This window comes from Oncorhynchus masou, chromosome 1 (genome assembly GCF_036934945.1).
Source record: "Oncorhynchus masou masou isolate Uvic2021 chromosome 1, UVic_Omas_1.1, whole genome shotgun sequence".
Taxonomy (NCBI): domain Eukaryota; kingdom Metazoa; phylum Chordata; class Actinopteri; order Salmoniformes; family Salmonidae; genus Oncorhynchus; species Oncorhynchus masou.
In genome coordinates, this window is record NC_088212.1 from 57,507,363 (window position 1) to 57,532,911 (window position 25,549).

General features: G+C 40.3%; 1 protein-coding gene across 1 annotated transcript in view; it reads right to left on the reverse strand.

Annotated features, from left to right (window-relative positions):
- Positions 1-7,315: 7,315 nt before the first annotated feature.
- LOC135546779 (CUGBP Elav-like family member 1) overlaps positions 7,316-25,549 on the reverse strand; it is a 51,074-nt gene continuing 32,840 nt past the window's right edge. Inside the window, 12 exon segments of the mRNA XM_064975404.1 lie at positions 7,316-13,156; positions 13,281-13,424; positions 14,171-14,356; positions 14,486-14,602; positions 14,886-15,002; positions 15,860-15,917; positions 20,051-20,154; positions 20,157-20,211; positions 21,544-21,623; positions 22,182-22,316; positions 22,488-22,536; positions 23,443-23,525. Of these exon segments, the coding sequence (XP_064831476.1) occupies positions 13,029-13,156; positions 13,281-13,424; positions 14,171-14,356; positions 14,486-14,602; positions 14,886-15,002; positions 15,860-15,917; positions 20,051-20,154; positions 20,157-20,211; positions 21,544-21,623; positions 22,182-22,316; positions 22,488-22,536; positions 23,443-23,525 (1,256 nt within the window). The 3' untranslated portion in view covers positions 7,316-13,028.

The following is a 25,549-nucleotide window of genomic DNA, read 5'->3' on the forward strand; positions in this document are numbered from 1 at the left end:
TCTTTGCATTCACATTGCTATGTTTAGAATGGAACCAAGATCTTTTTCCAACATGCACTCTGGGTTTTTACAAAGTGCAGGACAAGCCATTTTATCCAAATGTGTTCCCGGACAGCTAGATATAACTACTTACATTTTAGAATCTAATAGGTTGCATTTAGTTAAAAAATGAGACATTAATTATAATCAGAAGATACTATTAACATGTACATTTGATTGGTAACATAATACATAGCAATAGAGTAACTACTAAATAATGCTGTCATTGAAAATTGTACACCCAAAGGGGCTACTGCCCTTTTAAGAGCTAGAATAGATTGCCTTCTCACATTATTCAATCTCCAAAATCAATAAACAGCTTATGAAGCTCTCTTAGCCTATAGATCACATATATAAAAAAAAATATCTCAACAAAAATTAAAGTCCTTGACAATTGCTAGTAAATATCCAAAAAACAGCAGTTTTTCCCCACGAACATGCACATCCTCATCTTCTCTTTTGTGACACCAACGTGAGGGTTTATGGCAGGGAAAACAGTGTTGCAGTAGTCTTGTGTGTTGTGCGGGAATAATGACAAGCGAATTTGGGGAGCTTGGCGTTCATTGTCCTAAAAAAAATGGAACCAGACCCAAAATTCAAGCAAAGCGAAGTCAGACCACCTCTCGAGATGGTCTCAGTTCGGATCGCTTCGGGGCTCTTTTGAGGGGTCTGAGTTATTTTGGAGTGTTCGCACTGCACTGCACAAAACAAAATTAAACAAACCACATTGAGTTCACAAAAACTGTCTGAAAGGGACCAAGTGTGAAAACGTTGTCTCAGATTTTCGTTTACTATATTATGTCTAGTGTATGATACCAGGCTGGAATACCTCAAGTTTTCCTTCTTTTCTCTCTTCAAGCTAGGTTTCTCAACTCAGCAACATATCATATTGCTATTTGTCATATAGGCGAGAAACTGTGCCTGAATTTCACCTATTTCATAACAGATTCATAAATAATTGACCTATGACAGATTGTTGTAGATGTACAATATAAGCACATCTGCTTACATAAAAAAGGTAAATGTACAGAGTGACTTTAAAGTTACCAAATGTTGTGTATAAATACGTTTTCCCATTATATTTTCATACTGAGCACGTGTTCTCAATTTCAGTGCCACATTCACTGACCAAACGTTTATTTACAATTCAAAACATATAGCATCATGTCAATCTGGGAGCAACTTCAATTGTGTTGATCCGAAGCACTGTCTGTGGTTGTACAATAACTGAAAAAGGAAAAGACAATAGTTAGTCTTGCAGCAGCCACACTTATGTAGAATTATTCTGAAAAACACACTGTCAGTTTATTCATATTGCTTTCACAGAATTTACTTCAGAGGATGAATATCCTTTAGAATATATGAACATATAATTCATGAAAAATGCAAGGCCTCAAGTGTGCCTCTCTTTTCTGTTGTGATATCCTGGGTCATTTCCGCTCTCTGGAGAAATTTAATGTTCCTGTTTACTCCAAGAAAACAATATCAAATTATACTTGACCAGTAATTGGCATGTGTGGACAGAGGAATTTAGGTCATTCATTGAATCTAAAAAAAATGATTATGATCCAGTGATCACCCAACTATGTATCCCTTAATTAAAAAGTGTGTAGTGTACCCATTCATACAGTGGTTTCCCACTTTCCTTTTCTACTAGCTACCCTGGAATGTGTCACTTTCCCACACTAAAACTCTTGCAGCTTTTACACACTTGTTCATGCTGACAATTCTCCCTGGGAAATTATATTTGACGTTTACATTAGAGTGTTGTTGTTTAGATTGTTTCCCAATTAAATTAAAATACCCTTCATATGAATATTAAGGGAATAAAGGAATAATGTTGTGTTAGCTTAGATTTGTACACTACACAGTTTAAGATATTATTTTAACCTCATTGCTAAAATATCAAGAAAAACAATCAACATGTAAAAAAAAAATATATATATATATATATATATATATATATACTTTTTTTCTTCTGGTATCTGTGTCTTTTCCAGAACCGCATGTGAACTTTGTGAAACCCATGTTTGGGTTTTGAATGTATGCAGTAAGGCGTAGAATATACTGCACTTTTTTGTTGTTGTCATATTCATATTCTAACAGCCATTTCCCCTCCTCTATTCACATGTAGTCGTGATTTGGTCAGAGTAGAGGCAACTGTCATTGAGAAGCTGAGTGTCCATTTTGCAAGTCGACAATGGAAAGTGACAAATGAGTACCTGATCCTCATTGAAAACCACATTGATGGTGAATGTGGTGACCAGATTAGACTTGAGAAGGTCTGTGTGCTTTATATTCTGAGTGTTATTACTATTTGGAATGGACGTCTGTGGTACATAACTGCTGGGGAACATGAGCCGAAATTGCGTTATTTTGATTCTAACATATTTTGGGTGGGTGAAGGTGTTCTCTTTAAATAACTTGAAATCAGACATCACACAATAAGAATTGTAATCTAGAATCAATATGGAGTATGAAGTAATAATTTTACATTATGAAGTTGAGTGGATATACTGTACATTGATGGTAATTTGATGATCTGAGAACTTTGATGACGTGCAAGGGCAGGACACAGAAGTCCTGAACGACAGCTCTTCAATTAGTTATTTCCCTCAGAGAGAGATTGATCCTATTCATTCATCTCTGAAATACATGCTTGTTGTGTAACTACTCACTGGCTATAAATTACTTACACACCAAGATTATGCTCAATACATTCAATTGCGACCAATTTTATACAGATGAGACACATTAATGAAAGCTGCTGATTTCCTTTTGATTTCAACACAACAGCCATCAAGCTTATCATATGTAATGGTTAGCTAATGTGCAAATTTAGCTTGCTCTATTTCAGAGATAATACACTGCACGAATAATTCGACCAGTTTAGATTTGTGGACATACGGGTAAACGACCTACCCATTTGATTAAGAACAAGAAATTTCAAATGTGCTTGTAATCTCCAACACGCTCTCAGCATCTCCAGATATCCATTCCTCTAAAGTCAGCGCCATATTGCCAGTGAACGGTGGGCGTTACAGTCATTACATTCCCCGGATAACTGTCAAGTAAAATAAGTTCCATAAAAAACTATTCCTATTAGGAAATTAAAGATGCATTATACATAAATCCCTTCGCCATTTGCTGGTTGCTAAAATTATAATAGTTGCCTAATTTCATGTTGTGACAAAACAAGCAAGAGTAGTATGGAGATGTATTGTACGGTCTAAACCGCTGTGAAATATAATTTCCATAACCAAAAATATTTGTATTTTTAGCTGTTTGAAGCTGGTGTACAAAACCGAAAGAAAAATAACAAAAAATGAATGTAAGAATAGGAAGCATTTCAATAGCGCACATAGAACAGAGCTACTGGTTTCAATTAGATATATAACGCACATTTCTATGTGCATTTGGTCTGTCGCCCCAAAAAATTACATATTGCAGCTTTAAGAACCAACATTTCACTTTTTTGTTGTTGCAAAACAAGTATTGAATAAATAAATGCAGTGGAAGGCAGAAATAGGTGTGAATGAATGAGAAATATGCTGCCACATACCTAAAAAATAACATATATCATTAATAAGACGCAGTAGCGCGCCGTGGTTCTGGGGCCTGGGCCTTTAGTGAAGTCCTACACAGTCCCACCCGAATTAATCCACCTCTTCTTACCATCATTATGATGCCATGGCTCTAGACACTATACATTTAGACAGAAACGCAGTATAAGCAGGTGTTGCGTCACCTTGAAATTGACATTTTTATTCAGAGAATTGCAGGGGAAGAGTACAATACCTTTTCATTGTGCAGCTTTGTTGCCCTGCGCGCTTGTTCGTTGAGCTGTAGATCCACTCGGGTGTCCCCAAAAGTTTTCAAAAGCACCATTGTTTGTAAGTGCCCAGCCGTACTTTGGTGTCTCGTTGCTGCCTTGGTTAGACAACTCAGGTTTGCAAAGCCAGTGTGGCTCCAAACACCAAATCGATCACTTGCAAATAATAGGCATTCCCAGCAGTACAGTTTGCAGTGCTTCTCGGAGCCTGTCTTTGTAGCGTAGGCTTTGTAGCGTCGGCGTCTACCTCTCCTGACAATGTCTAACTTTTCTTGAAAAGTTTGTCTTGAGAATGGCGTTATAATTATATTCTCGACCAAATCGATATCTTCTCCTTCCGCCATTGTGGGTTGAAAAAACAGTTTAGTAGTACGCAAATTAATTTGTTGATCAATTTCAGTTTCCTAGTTCTGAGACCTGCCCATATAGGCCCTGCCTCTCAATATTGGTAATCCAATCAAAAGACGTGCAGGCACTCCGCCTGCTAGCTGGCTCCTGTGTAACACTGGAGCCAGCCAGCAGGCGTACAATAGCCAACTCTAAAGCTGATTGGTTGACACTAAATTTTAATTTCCATTCACTTTAAGCTACAAGTGCTGGCACTGTTGATTCTGAAGGCCTGAGGGCAGATTTTAGACCCCTGGCAACACATGATGGCTGAATATGATTGGATAAAATATCTAACATAAAGACCAGCCCTCCAAATCTCAACCTGGGGCAACCTGGGGCTGGAAGCAGTGCAACCAAGAGGAACGCTATGAAATGAAGAGTGTAACTCTTACTCCCAGCAGGAGAATGGGCCTATCCTGCTTTTACAAATTGCAGTAAATCAAGACACCGTCAGTTGAGGATGCCTGGTCATTCTTTAAGAGTAACTTCCTCACCATTTTAGATAAGCATGCTCCGTTCAAAAAATGCAGAACTAAGAACAGATATAGCCCTTGGTTCACTCCAGACCTGACTGCCCTCGACCAGCACAAAAACATCCTGTGGCGGACTGCAATAGCATCGAACAGTCCCCGCGATATGCAACTGTTCAGGGAAGTCCGGAACCAATACACGCAGTCAGTCAGGAAAGCTAAGGCCAGCTTCTTCAGGCAGAAGTTTGCATCCTGTAGCTCCAACTCCAAAAAGTTCTGGGACACTGTGAAGTCCATGGAGAACAAGAGCACCTCCTCCCAGCTGCCCACTGCACTGAGGCTAGGGAACACGGTCACCACCGACAAATCCATGATTATTGAAAACTTCAACAAGCATTTCTCAACGGCTGGCCATGCCTTCCGCCTGGCTACTCCAACCTCGACCAACAGCTCCGGCCCCCCGCAGCTCCTCGCCCAAGCCTCTCCAGGTTCTCCTTTACCCAAATCCAGATAGCAGATGTTCTGAAAGAGCTGCAAAACCTGGACCCGTATAAATCAGCTGGGCTTGACAATCTGGACCCTCTATTTCTGAAACTATCCGCCGCCAGTGTCGCAACCCCTATTACCAGCCTGTTCAACCTCTCTTTCATAACGTCTGAGATCCCCAAGGATTGAAAGCTGCCGCAGTCATCCCCCTCTTCAAAGGGGGAGACACCCTGGACCCAAACTGTTACAGACCTATATCCATTCTGCCTTGCCTATCTAAGGTCTTCGAAAGCCAAGTCAACAAACAGGTCACTGACCATCTCGAATCCCACCGTACCTTCTCCGCTATGCAATCTGGTTTCCGAGCCGGTCACGGGTGCACCTCAGCCACACTCAAGGTACTAAACGACATCATAACCGCCATCGATAAAAGACAGTACTGTGCAGCCGTCTTCATCGACCTTGCCAAGGCTTTCGACTCTGTCAATCACCATATTCTTATCGGCAGACTCAGTAGCCTCGGTTTTTCGGATGACTGCCTTGCCTGGTTCACCAATTACTTTGCAGACGGAGTTCAGTGTGTCAAATCGGAGGGCATGCTGTCCGGTCCTCTGGCAGTCTCTGTGGGGGTGCCACAGGGTTCAATTCTCGGGCCGACTCTTTTCTCTGTATATATCAATGATGTTGCTCTTGCTGCGGGCGATTCCCTGATCCACCTCTACGCAGACGACACCATTCTATATACTTTCGGCCCGTCATTGGACACTGTGCTATCTAACCTCCAAACGAGCTTCAATGCCATACAACACTCCTTCCGTGGCCTCCAACTGCTCTTAAACGCTAGTAAAACCAAATGCATGCTTTTCAACCGATCGCTGCCTGCACCCGCTTGCCCGACTAGCATCACCACACTGGATGGTTCCTACCTTGAATATGTGGACACCTATAAGTACCTAGGTGTCTGGCTAGACTGCAAACTCTCCTTCCAGACCCATATCAAACATCTCCAATCGAAAATCAAATCAAGAGTCGGCTTTCTATTCCGTAACAAAGCCTCCTTCACTCACGCTGCCAAGCTTACCCTAGTAAAACTGACTATCCTACCGATCCTCGACTTCGGCGATGTCATCTACAAAATTGCTTCCAACACTCTTCTCAGCAAACTGGATGCAGTTTATCACAGTGCCATCCGTTTTGTCACTAAAGCACCTTATACTTCCCACCACTGCGACTTGTATGCTCTAGTCGGCTGGCCCTCGCTACATATTCGTCGCAAGTCCCACTGGCTCCAGGTCGTCTACAAGGCCATGCTAGGTAAAGCTCCGCCTTATCTCAGTTCGCGCTCCAGCAGGTGTATCTCACTGATCATCCCTAAAGCCAACACCTCATTCGGCCGCCTTTCGTTCCAGTACTCTGCTGCCTGTGACTGGAACGAATTGCAAAAATCGCTGAAGTTGGAGACCTTTATCTCCCTCACCAACTTCAAACATCAGCTATCTGAGCAGCTAACCGATCGCTGCAGCTGTACATAATCTATTGGTAAATAGCCCACCCATTTTCACCTACCTCATCCCCAGTTATTTATTTACTTTTCTGCTCTTTTGCACACCAATATCTCTACCTGTACATGACCATTTATCAATCCAGTGTTAATCTGCAATATTGTAATTATTCGCCTACCTCCTCATGCCTTTTGCACACATTGTATATAGACTCACCTTTTTTTTCCACTGTGTTATTAACTTGTTAATTGTTTACTCCATGTGTAACTCTGTGTTGTCTGTTCACACTGATATGCTTTATCTTGACAAGGTCGCAGTTGTAAATGAGAACTTGTTCTCAACTAGCCTACCTGGTTAAATAAAGGTGAAATAAAAATAAAAATAGGAGTCCTCATGTAAAGAATTTAGCTAAACTTGCAGTTCAGGCTCTCAACAGAGATCTGTAAACTGTGTTCCCCTACCATGAAATGTACTTTGATGCAAGCAAAAATATGTTCAGGAAATGTACCTTTTCTAGTTGACTCGGATATTTCAACACATTATGCCTTCACATTTTCTTCAGAGAAAAGGGCAAATAGTCAGAGACAATTTTAATATGAATTTTTAAAATGTTTAATTGTACATAAACAAACCAACCAACCAAATAGGGATCACAATTTTGGCTCACAAAATGACTGCTTATTGAGTGTGCACTTAGCTTCACGCCTGTGGAGACCGTGTTGTCCTTAATCCAAAACATTTAAGATAATATCGAACTGAAATTATTTTTAGAAGCAACTGTTTTGGCCATGTAATAAATTCAGCAATGTCTATGCCTCACAGCAAAATCACAACATTGTAAAACAAAACAAATATAAAGAAAAGCATTTAATTGAATTCAACTAAAGGAGACTTCACAGAAATGCATTATTTTATCAATTAATATTACAGCTGTACAGACTAAGGTTTGGTCATGTGGCAACTAAGCTCTACATGGTTGAACTTCTTTTAATTTCAATGTCACATTGTGAAATATAATAACTTTGTTCAAGTAGAAAAGGCAAAAACTGTACAAACCAAATTTTAAATAGAAAATCAGTCACTTTGTACCAATAATAATGCTAAAAATATCCAACAGGTTTCTTTTTTAGGATCACATTTAAACTCAGACCTAGCAGCTGACAAATCTGGAAATACAAATCTATCACAATGTTAAAATGAAATGAGCCCAGTCAATCCAATTAGTCTATTTTTTTCTGCAGGTCAATTAATTTTAGGAGATTCCATCCAACACATTTTTTGTTGAACAATGGGAGATCAATAACCCAGAGAACTGGTTTTTAACGGTGAAAATAATTAAAGGGTAGTTCAGAGTACAGAACACGTGACAGTTCTATGATGTGGGAAGAGGTTCCATTTCTAAGACCCAACCCTGGTTTGAGAAGAGGGCCCTGACGTTAACCAACAGGGATGGAGCCATGTTTTAACAACTGCAAAGATGTGGACCACTTAAATGATGACAGTAGAAGGGATTCATTTTGCCCAAGTAAAGCAAATTGACGAGGTTAATGCACAACGACACACACATAACACGGCAAAAGTTAGACAAAATCATAAGATCAGATAAAGCATCACTTCACACGCTACAGACTGTGCCAATATAATACATCTATATTAAAAGACAAGGTATGCTAATAAACCTGTGCTCTCTGGGAGTAAAATACAAAGTTTATCAGGACCTGCATGAAAAGGTAGTGTTTAGCCTTTATTATGAGACAAAAACAAATCACTGAAAACACACCCAACCCAACATAATTAATCTTGAAGTAGCTACAAATAAACCTTTAAGGGCACATGTTTTAATGCTTGAGTTCTTTGATTTTTTTGTTTGACCTAGTTTGGGGACTACTTGTACAGAAAAATCTAAATCTTTCCAACACCTAACTTCACCTCAAATCCTAATGTAAAATATGGGTCCCTAAAATGACTAAAACACACACATGAAAACCTACGAGGTACAACCCACCACATTAATGTTGAAAAAGAAACCAACCCCTACTTTTTGTTGCCCAGATCTTAACTTCAGTGGGTAACGTGTAAGAGATAAATGTGTCCAACAGCATCGTTTGGCACTCGTTTATTCATCTTTTTTTCTTTCTATAAACAAAACTCAATCACATTTTGCTGAGGATTACAGTGCGGTTACAAAAACGTGCATGCTAAATATATATTTAACTGTGAAAAGAAAATCAATTCTGCTAATTTAGTATATTTTATTATTCAGACCAAGGATGATTTCCACACAAAAGGAAATTAAAACATTATGTGCCTGTGATGACTTCACACACTGAAAGACAAAAACGGTGATTCAAGTGTATATCGTTGTCACTCAAAAGAAACTCCCAAAAAATTACCATCATGCCAACTAGCCTAGCACAAAACTACAAAGTCATCCCCAGTTCAGCAAAACGTGACCAAAGACATCCTTAAAAAAAGTGTATAACTTACAAGAGAAAAAACAAACACAGAAGTCGTTTCTATAAATTGATTGGTTGTTTTCAGACACAAAACGAAAACGTAGGTTGGGGGCGTAAGGAAGACCGCTCAAAATATAATGAAAAAAATAAAGGAGTTTACCATCAAGGTAAAAATTAAACAGATTTGGAAAAATCGAGTGGTTATGTCAGTAAGTTCTAGAAAAATAGATTCTCTTTTTTGCTTAAAACAATACTCATGTAGCTTTATACATTGATTTTCTTGGCAGTCTTTCTAGCGCACCCTACTGACAGCACAAAAGACCAGAGAGAAACACAGACCCCCCCCCCAATAAATGTCAAAAGGTCGAAAAGGTGAACATTTCAAGCGTCAGAGAGGTGCAGAGGACAACGAACTGGACGATGAACTTTTGACGTCACATCAACATGCTAGGCAAACGATGAACAAACGGGCACGAAGATATCTAGAATAAAACAAAACAGGGAGACAAACCTAGGTTAAAGCAACAACAGAAAAAGGAGAGGGGAGAAAAAAGAAAATCATGAATGATTTCCTTTGCATGGGGAAGGGAGGGGGTCACTACCAGATACACAGTCTAAACACAGAACATTTAATGTGAGACAGCAGAGGTGAAAGGGTGAGAGGACGGAGGGGGAACACAAGCAACATGCAAACAGTATTGAGGTGAGAACTTACAGGACACAACACCGAGACACCACACTGACTGCCTACTACTGTACAGTCAACATTTGTGACTTAGTATTACATTTGAGGATTTTTAATAAAGTAGTCAAAAATAAAAATAAATAAATGATCAGTAGTATTCCAATTTCAGAAAATAATCCTCCCAAGGGGTTTAGTGCCGTCTCTCCCAATTTGCTTTTATAATTTCCTAACTGATTGTAAAAATTGCAATTTTTTTGATATTCATTGCTTGTACCTGGGTTATCAGCCAGCAATATTAGATGAAGTGTGCTTTGATAGAATGATCTATGAGAGCTGATTGTCAACTAATCTCAATTGACATTTCTCTTTGGATTTTGTGCTTTATCTGTTCATAATTCCATCATATGCAATGCAGCTTACATGCAATGCAACTTACATCCACAGCAAAACAGTGAAGTACAGTATCTGGCAAGGAGGTACCTTTTTAAATAAGAGGCAGTTTGTCAATACAATACAGAAAGGGTAAGTAAAGACAGCGCAAACAAACTTCAGACATTTTATATAACAAATTAGTAAAAAAGTTTAACCTATAAAACTTTAAGACTACATTAGTCTGTTTCACTTTGTAAACAAAACAGCTTTTCTGTGAGTGTTTGGCATCTTCTCATGTTACCTCTACCATAATCTGCTGCTATTCTTAAGGATTCGTCTTCTGTACGCTTAATAAAAATTATGCCTTGCATACGAAACAAAATGTATGAGATGTACAGCAAAGTTTACAGTGATGGTTTAGTTCATATACAACAACTATGAACAACTATGTGCTCCCATCAGTTGAGATTCAGTCTTTGGACTTATTTTAATGGCAGCAAATACCCTTGACTTAACCCTGCTTAAGCCTATTTTCTCAGTTGGTATTGTTATGCACATGGAAATAATAGTTAAATAGACACACATCTATTCTTAAAATGTAAGGGGGCTACTGTTGCGAAATCATTAGCAGCTCTGGCAAATCCTACTCATTGACAGTTCTATACAAAATTGCCACTTGTTGCACATTAACAATAAACACTTGAATAGGGCTACACAGGTCAGTAGTTTTACCCTCACATATTTAAATGTAGTAACCAACGTCACATTAGGATTCTACAAAATACTGTTGAAGATTCTTGAAAACGATCATTTAAATTCAGAGAAATAATGTAGGAAATAAATAGTTCCCGACACTCCGGAGAAGTATAAAACCCCTATAAAAATAGAAAAGGCATAATAGTTTTGTAATATACATCTGGACAATTGTTTATTTCCCATTTCCATAAAAACACTTCATAAGATAATGGAAGTCTAAGAAACTGATTACTGTGTTTGTTGTAGTGATAAACATCTATTTAACGTCGCCAATCATGAAATGCTAGCGTTTTTAGTCAATAATAAATACACACAAGGGAATAAAAATCTGCAGGGAAGCCAGTATTTTGAGTGAGTAGTCTCATCTAACCAGCTCAGAGGTAGAGCAGACTACTTAAAACTGCGGATGACGAATAATTACAAAACATTTGGGTTAACACCGAGGATAAATAATAATAAAATAAATTATAATCTACTTACTTAGAGCATTATTTTTGCATCAGTAATTAGTAGAGACGATTGGATAATTTAGGATGAATCTGTCAAAATGGTCCGATGTTGCACTTTTTTAAAACCTCTTTTCTAGAACACTCACTATTGCTGCAAGCCTAAAATGCCAAGTGATATTCCATTTAGTGTTAGAAGTAGGACTGATGATCTACTTGAACTGACAGCGAAAAACAGAAAGGAAATAGATTGAATGGGAATATTCTAAATGGGGCGGAATGCTTGTTTGAAGTAAAAGATCATGACAGAATAGAGACTAAGTTATTGCCACTCTTAAAAGTCCTGTGAAGGGCAGCATTAGACAGAAGGCCAAATTTACACATCTGACAGGTGGGGAATAAAATGACTTAAGCCACATGACACCATAGTGGCCGTGTTCATTAAAACTTAAAAGTAGGACCCAATTATACCTCCCTTCACATACATTCAGCACAGTATCTGTTAAATGATGTAGGACCCCATATTCTCTATCAGATATCCAATTGAAAAAAAAAGGGTGAAGTATTTCAGATAAACTACACTACATGCCTGAAGCAAGGGAGTGGCGTTGTGACATTGTCTTGAGACAAATCAAGAGGTTGGCAAGTTAAATATCTCACAAAACCATCCAAGGCAATACTGCTGACGTCTTACAAATCAATTCATTCAGAGTTGTAAATAAGTATATTTTGCGCCAAAATATAACGTTGAGGAAGAAATTCAAGCTTCTTGTTGGTTGTTGAATAAATAAACAAACAAACAAAAATATAAATATTAAGTAAAAGCCTACTGTATGCATTGTATTCCTGGTAGAGCATCACAAATAGACTTCAGTCAACTTATACAAAAAATAAAAAATAGAAAAGGTCTCGTCTGCTGGAGTGAAGTCAGATCTTGCGTACATGTAGATAATTGATCATTTCAGTTGGCAAACAGCTATTGTGTTCTTTCCATTATCCAGTGCATGGTCTGTCCATCTTCATTTCAAAAAGGCAGTTTTCTGGAAGGCTCCGCATGACCCTTAGTGTCCTAATGTACTGTATCAGTTTACGAATGTAAACATGTGGATGGTTTGGTTATGATGGGATTAATTTAAAGTGGGGTCAGGAGGCATGGGGCAGGATAAGGTGGTGGAGGGTGCAGGAGTAAAAAATTAAGGGGATATTTTGGCAACTGGCTGTCATTCTGCAACATCATTATGACTTAAAACTTTTACACAGAAAACTAATGACCACCTTAACTTAAAAAATACAATTATGTTTAAAAACAAACTACTTCAAAACCAAAACAGAATGTAAGTGTCCAGTTTCAGTTGAGCAAAATATACGTATCATTTTGCATGTTTTTTGTTTTGTTTTCTGCTTGCGTTTGTTAATACAGAGAATAAAAAGGATTGACCCCAGCAAAGTGGTCATCTTGTCATGCGTAAAGGGAGAGGGAAGAATGAGGAGAGGGGTAGGGGTTTGCAGCAGCGTTTTAGTTTCTTATTTCACACACTCCACTTACCAGAAAAAAAAACATTTCCTAACCAAGTCCAATTGAGAGATAAAGCGCTCAGTATGGCTTGCTGTCATTTTTGGATCGCTTCAGCTGCACCTTTAGTCGCTTCATACCAATTTGGAAACCGTTCATCGACTGAATGGCGGCCTGAGATGAGACTGGATTGTCGTAACTCACAAAGCCTGTAAGAGAATCCAGGTAAAAGTCACATGCAAGATACAAATCAATCCTTGCCTTCATCATAAGAACACACTATATACAGAGGCCTTACTAGTGATGTGCTGTTTCCCCCATCCTCCAGCTTACCAAAACACTTGCTGAGGTTGGTCTGCTTGTCAATGAACACCTTAGCAGAAATAACATTGCCAAAGGGCATGAACATCTGGAGCAGGTCCTGGTCGCCAAACTCCTGGGGGAGGTGGTATATGAACAAGTTGGCTCCCTCAGGGCCTTAAGAGAGCAGGAAATAATTTATTAAAACATCTGACACCACAAGATGACAATGGATACAACTAAGCCAGAGGCAACCCTTTTGTTTTTGACAGATTAATAGCATTTCAAAATGTTAGCCGAGGAGCCCTTTGATACGGATTTCTGCTCATTTTAAAATGACATTTTCAACAACTAGTACTGTGAAAACATTTCAGAGTGTTGCAATTAATTCTTACCTGTGCTCCGACTGTCGCTTGCTGTAGCAGCATATTTAAAACAAGACAGAACCCTCAGCAGGTGACAATACATATTTTCACCAATATGCCACACTAAGGTCACATCACAAATGATTGAACCTAAACTCTTAATATCCCTTGCACTAGTACTACATTCAAACATCAATCACAGCATAGCATGTGATCCCTATAGAGCAGACATTTGAGTTAACACAAATCTCCCCATCCCCACTCCAAGAAATCAAATCAAATTTATTTATATAGCCCTTCGTACATCAGCTGATATCTCAAAGTGCTGTGCAGAAACCCAGCTTAAAACACCAAACAGCAAGCAATGCAGGTGTAGAAGCACGGTGGCTAGGAAAAACTCCCTAGAAAGGCCAAAACCTAGGATAAAACCTAGAGAGGAACCAGGCTATGTGGGGTGGCCAGTCCTCTTCTGGCTGTGCCGGGTGGAGATTATAACAGAACATGGCCAAGATGTTCAAATGTAACCCTTTTATGCCCCATCTTCATCCCCCTACTTGCCTTCCTTCTGGCTCCCTGCAGCACTGACACTCTGTTGGGAGAGCAGGCTCTGGTTGTAGAGGCTGGGGAGGGCAGCAGCAGCGTACTGCTGGATCCCGGAGTAGGCCTGGGTAAGGGCTTCCATGGTGCTACCAGTTCCGTTCGACATGCCCCCGCTGCCTAGACCACCGTTGAGGGCTGCCATCCCTAGACACAGGAGCTCTGTTACAAGATTAGGGCTAGAATACCTTGAATATGTATCATGCACTATTCACATTTGAGATAATATATTTGTTGTAAATTAATTCATACAAATAGATGTTTGAGTCTGCTAACCTGCAAGTGAGCCCATGTTGAGGCCGGCTCCAGCCCCTGCGGCCAACGACTGCAGCGCCCCTAAAGAGGCCATGGGGTTCACTGAGTTGTTGTTACAGGAGGTGGGTGACGATCCTGCTGTGGAGATGAGTCAACCCCAAAACAATTAATCACCTAGAGGAAAACTCTGCTAGTAGGACTTCAAAGTCTTAATTCACAGACCAGGGAACAGAATGAACGCAGAGACAAGGGATGGGGAAGGCAACAGGAGGAAAAGTTCATGAGAAACAACCGTGTTTACAGAGGCAAGTCCGTGGAACGAGGTTAAATATGCATACAGGTGAGGGGGTGAGAGATAAGAAGTGTGACCAACCCTTGTAGGTGTCCCATGATGAGTGTGCTTGCTGTCCAGTACCCGTACCTGAGCTGGTGAGCACACTAAGGGGACTGCTAGAGGTGGTGAGAGCGCTGCTGCCCGTGGCCTGTGTGGCGCTGGCCGCCGCTGCCAGAGCAGCCAGGTTCTGCATGGCATTCAGCCCTGAGACACATGCATAATCGGCACTTAATACAGGCCATGGAACCTAGATCTCGCTTAGGTCAATATATAGGCTACACCGAGTCGAAACGAGGATCATGCAATCATTGTTTTTGTTTTACAGCATGTGAAGCTTAAAGCAGAGAGTTGCGGGTACCTTTCCAACAAAATCTGAAAATGGGTGAGATGGGAGCAAAAGTACAAACTTTGCAGCCCACACAATCAACACAACAAGAGCACTGGCCAAAACACACAGAAAGCAGATACCCCACAGATCACTGCATTGTTGTAAGTCAAGAAGGGGATAATGAGCTAACTTTGGTAAACATTTTGAACCAACTTGGATGAAGTTTCAATATGAAGTTAAAGCAGGCTTTGTAAAATATTGAATAATTGTAGCTTGCCCCATGACATACCCCGTGGTTATCATATTGGAATGAAAAACATTACATTGCTCAGTTTTTGCCTTGATGAATTCGATCAGTAGCCACTCACTGCAGCAGACACACTGCTAGAAACCAGATTTTAAAAAACACCAGTTTGTGTGTTCGTGTTTATGTCTGCAGTTTCCTGGTGGCAGAGCGTTTCAACTCAAAATGTGATTAATATATGAGAAGCAGGATTTTAACATGTTCCCTCACCACTTTTTGACACAAACACACCACACTGAACAGATTACTTGGTAGTTCAGGCATGCAGGGAATGATGCACGTAGCAGTATCAATAACGCACATCTTCACCAGGCACATTACTGATCGCAGTTGGATGAGGAGGAAAATACATTTAGCATTCGGGTGTAAGAATGGAAAGCGGGGAGAAGGAAGAGAGGTAGGAAATGTCTTTGTTTTTACCTGACATACCAGACATGGGGTGAAGGTTGTTGAGGGTATTCCCAGAGGTGGCAGACTGCTGGAGGAGCTGTAAATAAAGCTAGACATTACACCAAAACAGAGAACAAAGGGTCAGGACTGCATCCAGGACTGTGCTTTCAGGAAAGAAATAGAAGAGAGAGACAGAGTGGGGAAAGAAAGGTAAAGTGGGTCAGGAGGACAGATGAAGTGTAAAAGGACAGGAAAGAGCGGAGGTGTCCATGTTGGTGATGAAGAGAGAAAGAATCACAGAGAAAAGATGTGAAAAAAACATGACGCTGAGAAACACTGAGTGGGATGAAATGGGAATTAAGAGGAAGGCAAGACAGTGAAGAAAAAGAAGAGGTTGGAAGATTTTCACAGCACACCCATGGATCAGCACTAACAGCATTGTAGAAAGCTCTGCCGTCTATATTGGAATGGCCACATAATTGGAGGGTCAGAATTAGAGAAGCCAATTGAAAACATATCAGGTCTTTAGATGAGACTAGATGGCCATCAAACATAGATAAATGGCAACGATGCAAATATAAATCTAACATCCTTCAAGAAACACAGCAAACCAAATATAAGCAAGGAGGGGAGGGAGGGATGGAGCTGGCTGGATGCAGAAAATGGGTCTTCATCTAACCTGTCAGATGAAGGAAATGGCCCAAAAACTTATACAAAAGCATAAGGTAAATGTGTCTACTCCCTAAGGTCAGGGGGAATACTTACGAGGACAGACTAACAACGTTCAATCCATGGAAACCATATGTCAAATTAAGTCCTATAACAAATTGACAACCTCCAGTTGGCACTGTACAGTCAATGCTCTAGAGCAGGGGTGTCAAAACATATGGCCTGGCCCGTGAGGTGGTCCAATCTGGCCCGCAGGTGGTTTGTAAAAAATAAAAATAAGGAATCAAATCACGTTATTTGCCACATGCTTCGTAAACAACGGGTGTAGACTAAAAGTGAAATGCTTACTTACGGGACCTTCCCAACAATGCAGGGATACAAATAGAGAAATAATAGACAAATAACACAAGGAATAAATACACAATGAGTACCTATAATTTGCCTACATACACGGTGCACCAGTACAGAGTCGATGTGCAGGGATACGAGTTAATTGAGGTAGATACAGTTGAAGTCGGAAGTTTACGTACACTTAGGTTGGAGTCATTAAAATTTGTTTTTCAACCACTCCACAAATTTATTGTTAACAAACTATAGTTTTGGCAAGTCGTGTGCATGACACAAGTAATTCTTCCAACAATTGTTTACAGACGGTTTATTTCACTTATAATTCACTGTATCACAATTCCAGTGGGTCAGATGTTTACATACATTAAGTTGACTGTGGCCTTTAAACAGCTTGGAAAATTCCAGAAAATGATGTCATGGCTTTAGAAGCTTCTCATAGGCTAATTGACATCATTTGAGTCAATTGGAGGCGTACCTGTGGATGTATTTCAAGCTCAGTGCCTCTTTGCTTGACATCATGGGAAAATCAGCCAAGACCTCTGAAAAATTCATTCTAGACCTTCACAAGTCTGGTTCATCCTTGGGAGCAATCTCCAAACGCCTGAAGGTACCATGTTCATCTGTACAAACAATAGTACGCAAGTATAAACACCATGGGACCATGCAGCCGTCATACCGCTCAGGAAAGAAACGTGTTCTGTGTCCTAGAGATGAACGTACTTTGGTGCGAAATGTGCAAATCAATCCCAAAACAACAGCAAAGGACCTTGTGAAGATGCTGGAGGAAACAGGTACAAAATTATCTATATCCACAGTAAAATGTGTCCTATAATCGACATAACCTGAAAGGCCGCTCAGCAACGAAGAAGCCACTGCTCCAAAACCGCCATTAAAAAGCCAAACTACGGTTTACAACTGCATATGGGGACAAAGATCGTACTTTTTGGAGAAACGTCCTCTGGTCTGATGAAACAAAAATAGAACTGTTTGGCCATAATGACCATGGTTATGTTTGGAGGATAAAGGGGACGCTTGCAAACTGAAGAACACCATCCCGACTGTGAAGCATGGGGGTGACAGCCTCATGTTGTGGGGCATTGATGGCATCATGAGGGAGGAAAATTATTTGGATATATTGTAGCAGCATCTCAAGACATCAGTCAGGAAGTTAAAGCTTGGTCGCAAATGGGTCTTCCAATTGGACAATGACCCCAAGCATACTTCCAAAGTTGTCGCAAAATGGCTTAAGGACAACAAAGTCAAGGTATTGGAGTGGCCATCATAAAGCCCTGAACTCAATCCTATAGAACATTTGTGGGCAGAACTGAAAAGTGTGTACGAGCAAGGAGGCCTACAAACCTGACTCAGTTACACCAGCTTTGTCAGGAGGAATGGGCCAAAATTCACCCAACTTATTGTGGGAAGCTTGTGGAAGGCTTCCCAAAATATTTGACCCAAGTTAAACAATTTAAAGGCAATGCTACCGAATACTAATTGACTGTGTGTAAACTTCTGACCCACTGGGAATGTGATGAAAGAAATACAAGCTGAAATAAATCGTTCTCTCTATTATTATTCTGACTTTGCACATTCTTAGAATAAAGTGGTGAACTTAACTAACCTAAGACAGGGAATTGTGAAAAAAAATATTTAAAATGTATTTGGCTAAGGTGTATGATTTTTTTATGAATTTATTTGCAAATTATGGTGGAAAATAAGTATTTGGTCAATAACAAACCTTGTGAAGACTTACAGAAAACGTTTGACCTCTGTCATTGCCAACAAAAGGTATATAACAAAGTATTGAGAAACTTTTGTTATTGACCAAATACTTACTTTCCACCATAATTTGCAAATAAATTCATTAAAAATCCTACAATGTGATTTTCTGGATTTTTTCTCTCTCATTTTGTCTGTCATTGAAGTGTACCTATGATGAAAATTACAGGCCTCATCTTTTTAAGTGGGAGAACTTGCACCATAGGTAGCTGACTAAATACTTTTTTGCCCCACTGTATATACTGAGATGGGCTGTATGTTCCCAACATAAGCGATGATGATTGATACCGCAGAGAAGCAAGATTTAGACATTGCATATAATTTAACAGTTCCATTTCACGTTGCTATAAACATGTATTATAATTTACCGGTTTCTTGCAGTTATTTTTCCCAGGAAAAGGGAGTGGTTTTGAGCAGTAAATCTCAGTAACCGAGTTTCTGCCATTCAACCCTAATCGATACCGCTTGCTGTGCTGTAGCAGAGAGAACAGTCTATGACTTGGGTGGCTGGAGTGACAATTTCTAGGGCCTTCCTCTGACACCGCCTGGTATAAAGGTGCTGGATGGCAGGGAGCTCGGCCATAGTGATGTACTGGGCAGTACACACAATCCCTGTAGAGATTTGCGGTCAGATGCCAAGCAGTTGCCATACCAAGCCGTGCTGCAGGCAGTCAAGATGCTCAATGGTGCAGCTGTAGAACATTTTGAGGACCTGAGGGCCCATGCGGAATCTTTTCAGCCTCCTGAGGGTGAAGAGGCGTTGCCGTGACTTCTTCACGACTGTGTTGGTGTGTGTGGACCATGACAATTCCTTAGTGATGTGGACACCCAAGGAACTTGAAGCTCTCCACTACAGCCCTGTCAATGTGGATTGGGGAGTGTTCGGCCCTCCGTTTCCTGTAGTCCATAATCAGCTCCTTTGTCTTGCCGACATTGAGGGAGAGGTTGTTTACCTGGCACCACACTGCGAACTCAATATACTTTTAAATCAGTAAAACCAAATTAAAACTGTAGAAATGATAATGGATCTACATTCAATTTTGACGGCGATTAAATATAACACATTTTCAGTGCGTCCCTCCGGACCTCTATGTAGACACATTGCGGCCCCCCTGGGCAAAATTAGTTTGACACCCCTGATCGAGAGACTGTCTAAACCAGTCTGCCAAACAGCAGTGCATTTTAATGTGTCCCAGCTGTAGCCCTCATCTTTCTAGAACAAACCTGCGATTGTAGCTAATTGCAGCTCAAACCTTAATTTGCTTGCAAACACAAACAACAAGCTAAGCGTTGTCCTGAATAACTACCTCTCAAAATTTGAACCAAAAAAAGTTTGTCAATTTCTAAACTGGAACATTAACCAGGGCTTCAAGCCAAGCCACGGGTCTTTCCAAAGCTCTGCTGGGGATGGTGCAAGAGGAGGTGGTCACTTACTGCCAGATACTGTGGGCCCAGGGAGTTGAGCCCGGTCAGATTCCCCCACATTGAGGCAGCGTTGAGCTGCTGCATCTGCTGCTGAAGCTGCTGGGCGATGCGCTTTGCTCTTTGTCCTTCTGCGTGTCGGCAAACTTCACGACGATGGGAGACGAACAGCCCTAAAAATTCAGTAGACAGCAAATGGTGTCATTTGAAAACAATCTTCGATATTCCTCCAGCACAATAACAGCAATTTCAAAGTAGCATTACTTGAGCAATGGGCCCTTTAGCGAGCCAATCATATAAGGGAAAGAGGAAAACAACAGGTTATTATGTTATACTAAACAAAAATATAAAAACGCAACATGCAACAATTTCAAAGATTTAACTGAGTTACAGTTCATATAAGGAAATTAGCAATTGAAATAAATTCATTAGGCCCTAATCTATGGATTTCAAAAGACTGAGAATAGAGACATTCATCTGTTGGTCACAGATACCTTAAAAAAGGTAGGGGCTTAGATCAGAAAACAAGTCAGTATCTGGTGTGACCACCATTTACCTCATGCAGCGCAACATCTCCTTCGTATAGAGTTGATCAGGCTGTTGATTGTGGCCTGTGGAATGTTGTCCCACACCTCTTCAATGGCTGTGCGAAGTTGCTGGATATTGGCGGGAAGATGCCATCGATCCAGAGCATCCCAAACACACTCAATGGGTTACTTCTGGTGAGTATTCAGGCCATTGAATAACTGGGCCATTTTCATCTTCCAGGAATGGTGTACAGATCCTTGTGACATGGGGCCGTGCATTATTATGCTGAAATATTAGGTGATGGCGGCGGATAAACGGCACAACAATGGGCCTCAGGATCTCATCACGGTATCTCTGTGCATTCAAATTGACATTAATAAAATGCCATTTTGTTCATTGTCCGTAGCTAATGCCTGTCCATACCATATCCCCACCACGGGGCACGCTGTTGACAACGTTGACGCCATACACGTGGTCTGCGGTTGTGAGACCGGTTGGATGCACTGCCAAATTCTCTAAAACAATGGTGGAGGTAGCTTATGGTAGAGAAATTAACATTCAATTATCTGGCAACAGGTCTGGTGGACATTCCTGCAGTCAGCATGCCAATTGCATGCTCCCTTGAGAATCTGTGGCATTGTGCTGTGAGACAAAACTGCACATTTTAGAGTGGCCTTTTATTGTCCCCAGTACAAGGTACATCTGTGTAATGATCTTGCAGTTTAATCAGCTTCTTGATATGCCACAACTGTCAAGAGGATGGATTATATTGGCAAAGGAGAAACGCCAACTAACAGGGATGTAAACAAATTTGGGCACACATTTTGAGAAATAAGCTTTATATGCATATGGAACATTTCTGGAATCTTTTATTTCAGCTCATGAAACATGGGATCTACACTTGTTCCGTTTATATTTTTGTTCAGTGTAGAGTCACAGTTTCTGAGGGATGGGAGGTGTTCAGGTTCAATGCTTACCTCCATAGTTTGTGATTGGTGCATGGATTTGATTGTTGACTGTGCCATCTGTCTTGCTGTAAAAGTGATAAACGCACAACCTGCACAAGGGGAACAACTCGTAAATGGTTGACATACACGGTCCTGACTCCTGACAGCATTTAGAAACAGATAACAGAAAGCATACAGCCCAGATTGCAGCATGCTATGGAATCTGGTAAGTTGTTTTAAAGTCTTGTTTTAGTTGAACAGCCCCCCAAAAAACACACTTGGAACAGTGTTAAACAGATATTTGGATCATCAATTACTAGAACTTAGTCAATATGCTACATCTAGAATTAGCAAGTGATGACCTTCTGTGAGAGGATTTGTATGGAAGATGTGTGGGATTTGTCAACGAGAGGACGAATGAGTGCAATTACTTATCACTCATCTGTTTGCAACTATTTTAGAGTCAGTGTGTATGTACCGCATGTAGAGAGATTAATGTTAAAACAACGATCAGTCCTTACAGTATAACTGATAGAGTAAATGTGTTTGGGTGCGTCTTGAAGGTGTGTGTGTGTGTGTGTGTGTGTGTGTGTGTGTGTGTGTGTGTGTGTGTGTGTGTGTGTGTGTGGATGACGATGAGGATGAAAGGTGAACTGAATCTGCCTCACCACGGCTCAGTCCATCCGGCCCACGTAGTATTCTACATTCCTCGATCTGTCCGTACGGCGAGAACATAAGTCTGATGTCATTCTCATTACACTTCTTCGATATCATCCCTATGAACAACTTCCTGTCTTCCACCGCTGAAAGAGACAATGAGGAAGAAAAGGTTGTTTCATCAAACAATGACTAACTGTATTAGAGACAACATACAACAACAAGGGCAGCTTCTAAGAGGTAGGGCTTCAACATAAAAACAAATTACCACACCATCCAACAGTCTCCACTGCCTGCAGAGATGTAGCTATACTCACCATTATTCTTCTCACTGTCAGCTGGCTTCATCTGAACGGGGTGATGCATCTGTTGAGGAAAGACATTGATTTTAAAGGAAGCAAGAAGTGCTGACAGAGACTGCCTTGATAGGTATGAATGGATATGTGTGGAAGGCATCCCTATAAAATCTGCGATGCGGAGAACGCAGACGGAATCGCAGAATCCAGACATTAAAACGGAATTCAACAATATTCAAAAATGTATTGGACTTAGTAGGGAATCAACTAAATGTATTGCAAATGATTTAAATTTGCCCAAGTTTATCATAAAACATGAAGAAGAGTGCATCAGTGATGGGTATTTCCTGCAACTTTCTGAAGAAGCAACAAGAATTTCCCCTGACTGTATGTGTGGTGCGCGCATCTACCACTTTGTTAGGCATTAACAATGATGCAAATAAGTATTCCGGTAGATGGAAAGGCTTTCCCAAAAACCTTCTCAATGAAATGTCAACTACAAAGTAGCCTATGCTTACCTGGCAGAATGAGATTATTTGCATCAATCCAGTATTTATTTTGCAAACTCTATCATCACATCTGCTCTACAAAAACAGCCTCTTGCTAGGTGCCATTGAAAATAAACAGTAAATACACACCAAAATCTAAATAAAATGTAGAAAATCTAGACCTCAAAAGCAGTCACCTGATGTTGTTTAACCATTGTTGTCAACTTATAAAATAACTAAATGGGATGCTCTATTTAAACTGTGATTTTTAGAGGGAAAACCTGAAAAAAAGGGGGAAATGGAAACCTGTAAAAACTAAATGGAGAAAAGGGAATTTGGGAGAAAAAAAAATAAGATTTTAGAGAGCCCTACATTGAGATAAAAGCTGAACAGCTGCACTGACTGTTGTACTACAACCTGGCAAGCTACCCAATACTTTGCCTATTCGATTTACTGATGAAGTTAAAACTTCCACCAATTCTACTCACCCCAGGGAGAATTTTCATGTTGTGAAGGGCATTTTGTGCTTCCAATGCTGATTTGCGAGCGTAATATGTTATGAAACAACAACCTGTTTGGAATGGGATATAGACAGTTGTTAGACAACAAAGTAAATGACACTCAATTTTAAAATGACATTGATAGAGTATTGGTGGGCGACTGAAAGTAACCACCACAGTTCCACCCCCTGGAAGCCTCTTCCCCGGAGCTAAAAAACATTCTGTACATGCGCAACTTCACACACACATCCACCTCCCTTCACGTTTCTCTCCCTCCTCTGAACCCTTCCTATCAACCAATTTGATCGACATGATGTAGGCTAGGCTACACCTGAGTCTCATTTCTGAACAGCTGATATAAATATCTGGGATTTGAACAAACATCCCCAAAATATATATACAATACCAGTCAGAAGTTTGGACATCCACTCATTCCAGGGTTTTTCTTTATTTGGACTATTTTCTACATTGTAGAATAACAGTGAAGACATCAAAACTATGAAATAACACATACAGAATCCCATAGTAACCAAAGAAGTGTTAAACATAAAAATATTTTATATTTGAAGTTCTTCAAACGTTCCACACTTTGCCTTGATGACAGCTTTGCACACTCTAGGCCAGGCCTGGGCAAAGGCCGGTCCGGGGGTCGTATGCTGCCCACTACCTGATTAAATATGGCCCGCGGAATTATGCTCAGATCACAAACGTATTTGTTATTCAAATTAAAAGCCCAATGAATACCTCGCCTTTCTGTAATTATCTAACTCACATTGCTTGTGGGACATTTAATTTGAAGGCACGTATAAATAACTGCATGAGGACAGACAGTGACTGACAGGCTGACACACACATCACAGTTACAAATAGTAGCTAGCTAGAAATTGCGCAAAAAATTGTTTTTCAAAGATTTCAAAGAAAAGGAAAGCAGACAATGAATGTAGGGTGTTCCAGCGAGAGTGGGCATAAAAATATTTCTTCATTGAGGTATCAGGGAAAGCTGTGTGCAAACAGAGCATCGCTGTCTTGAAAGACTACAACTTGTCCTGACACTTCCAGACGAAGCAGAGAAATATAGGAATGTCTTCTGAGCAGAGGGCATCGGAAGAGTAGCTTTCTCAGTAGCAAAATCAGCAAGGACTTCTCACAAAACTGAATTCAGCAAATGACGGAATTGCGAGAGCTAGCTAAGCATCTTTAATTATTATTATTTGTTATTTTTATCTTACTTCAAGGTATTTTCTTAACTGCATTGTTGGTTAAGGGCTTGTAAGTAATTATTTCACTTTAGGGTCTACACCAGTTGTATTCGGTGCATGTGACAAATACAATTTGATTTGAACTGTTCCACAAAATTGCCAAACACGGCAAGCCATTCGCTGAGGGTGAATTCATTAAAGAATGTTTAATTGACTCTGCAGCAAAACTTTGCCCGACAAGAAAGAGCTGTTTGAAAATGTTTCCCTGTCAAGACGAACAGTGACAGTGTGTTGAGGACATCGCAGAGAATATGGAACAACAGTTGAAAGACAAGGTAAAGGATTTCACCTATTTCTCCTTGGCCCTGGATGAGAGCACTGATGCACATGATACGGCGCAGTTGTTGATATTCTTACGAGGCATAACCCCAGACTTTGAAATTACAGAGGAGCTTTCTTCAGTGCAGTCAATGAAGAGCACAGCCACAGGGAAATATTTATTGGAGGAGGTTAATAAGTGTGTGAGTTTTAAAAAGTTAGTGTGACCACTGACGGGTGCCCAAACTTGACAGGAAAAAATGTTGGCCTTTAGAAAAGGATACCAGATCAAGTAGCTGAGCTGAACCCAGATCAGAAAAGTGTTTTCCTGCATTGCATTATTCATCAGGTGCTCTGTAAATGTGTTCTGAAAATGAGCCATGTTTTAGATAGCCACTAAAGTGGTAAACTTCATAAGAGCAAAATCTTTAAAACCACAGGCAGTTTGTCTCACTGTTGGAAGAGAGAGTTGGGTCATGCAGATACCACAAACGTGAGATGGACGAGTTTGGGGATGTGCTTAAAAGAGTGTGCGACCAAAAGTCGGAGCTGGCTGAGTTTTTGCAAATGAAAGGAAA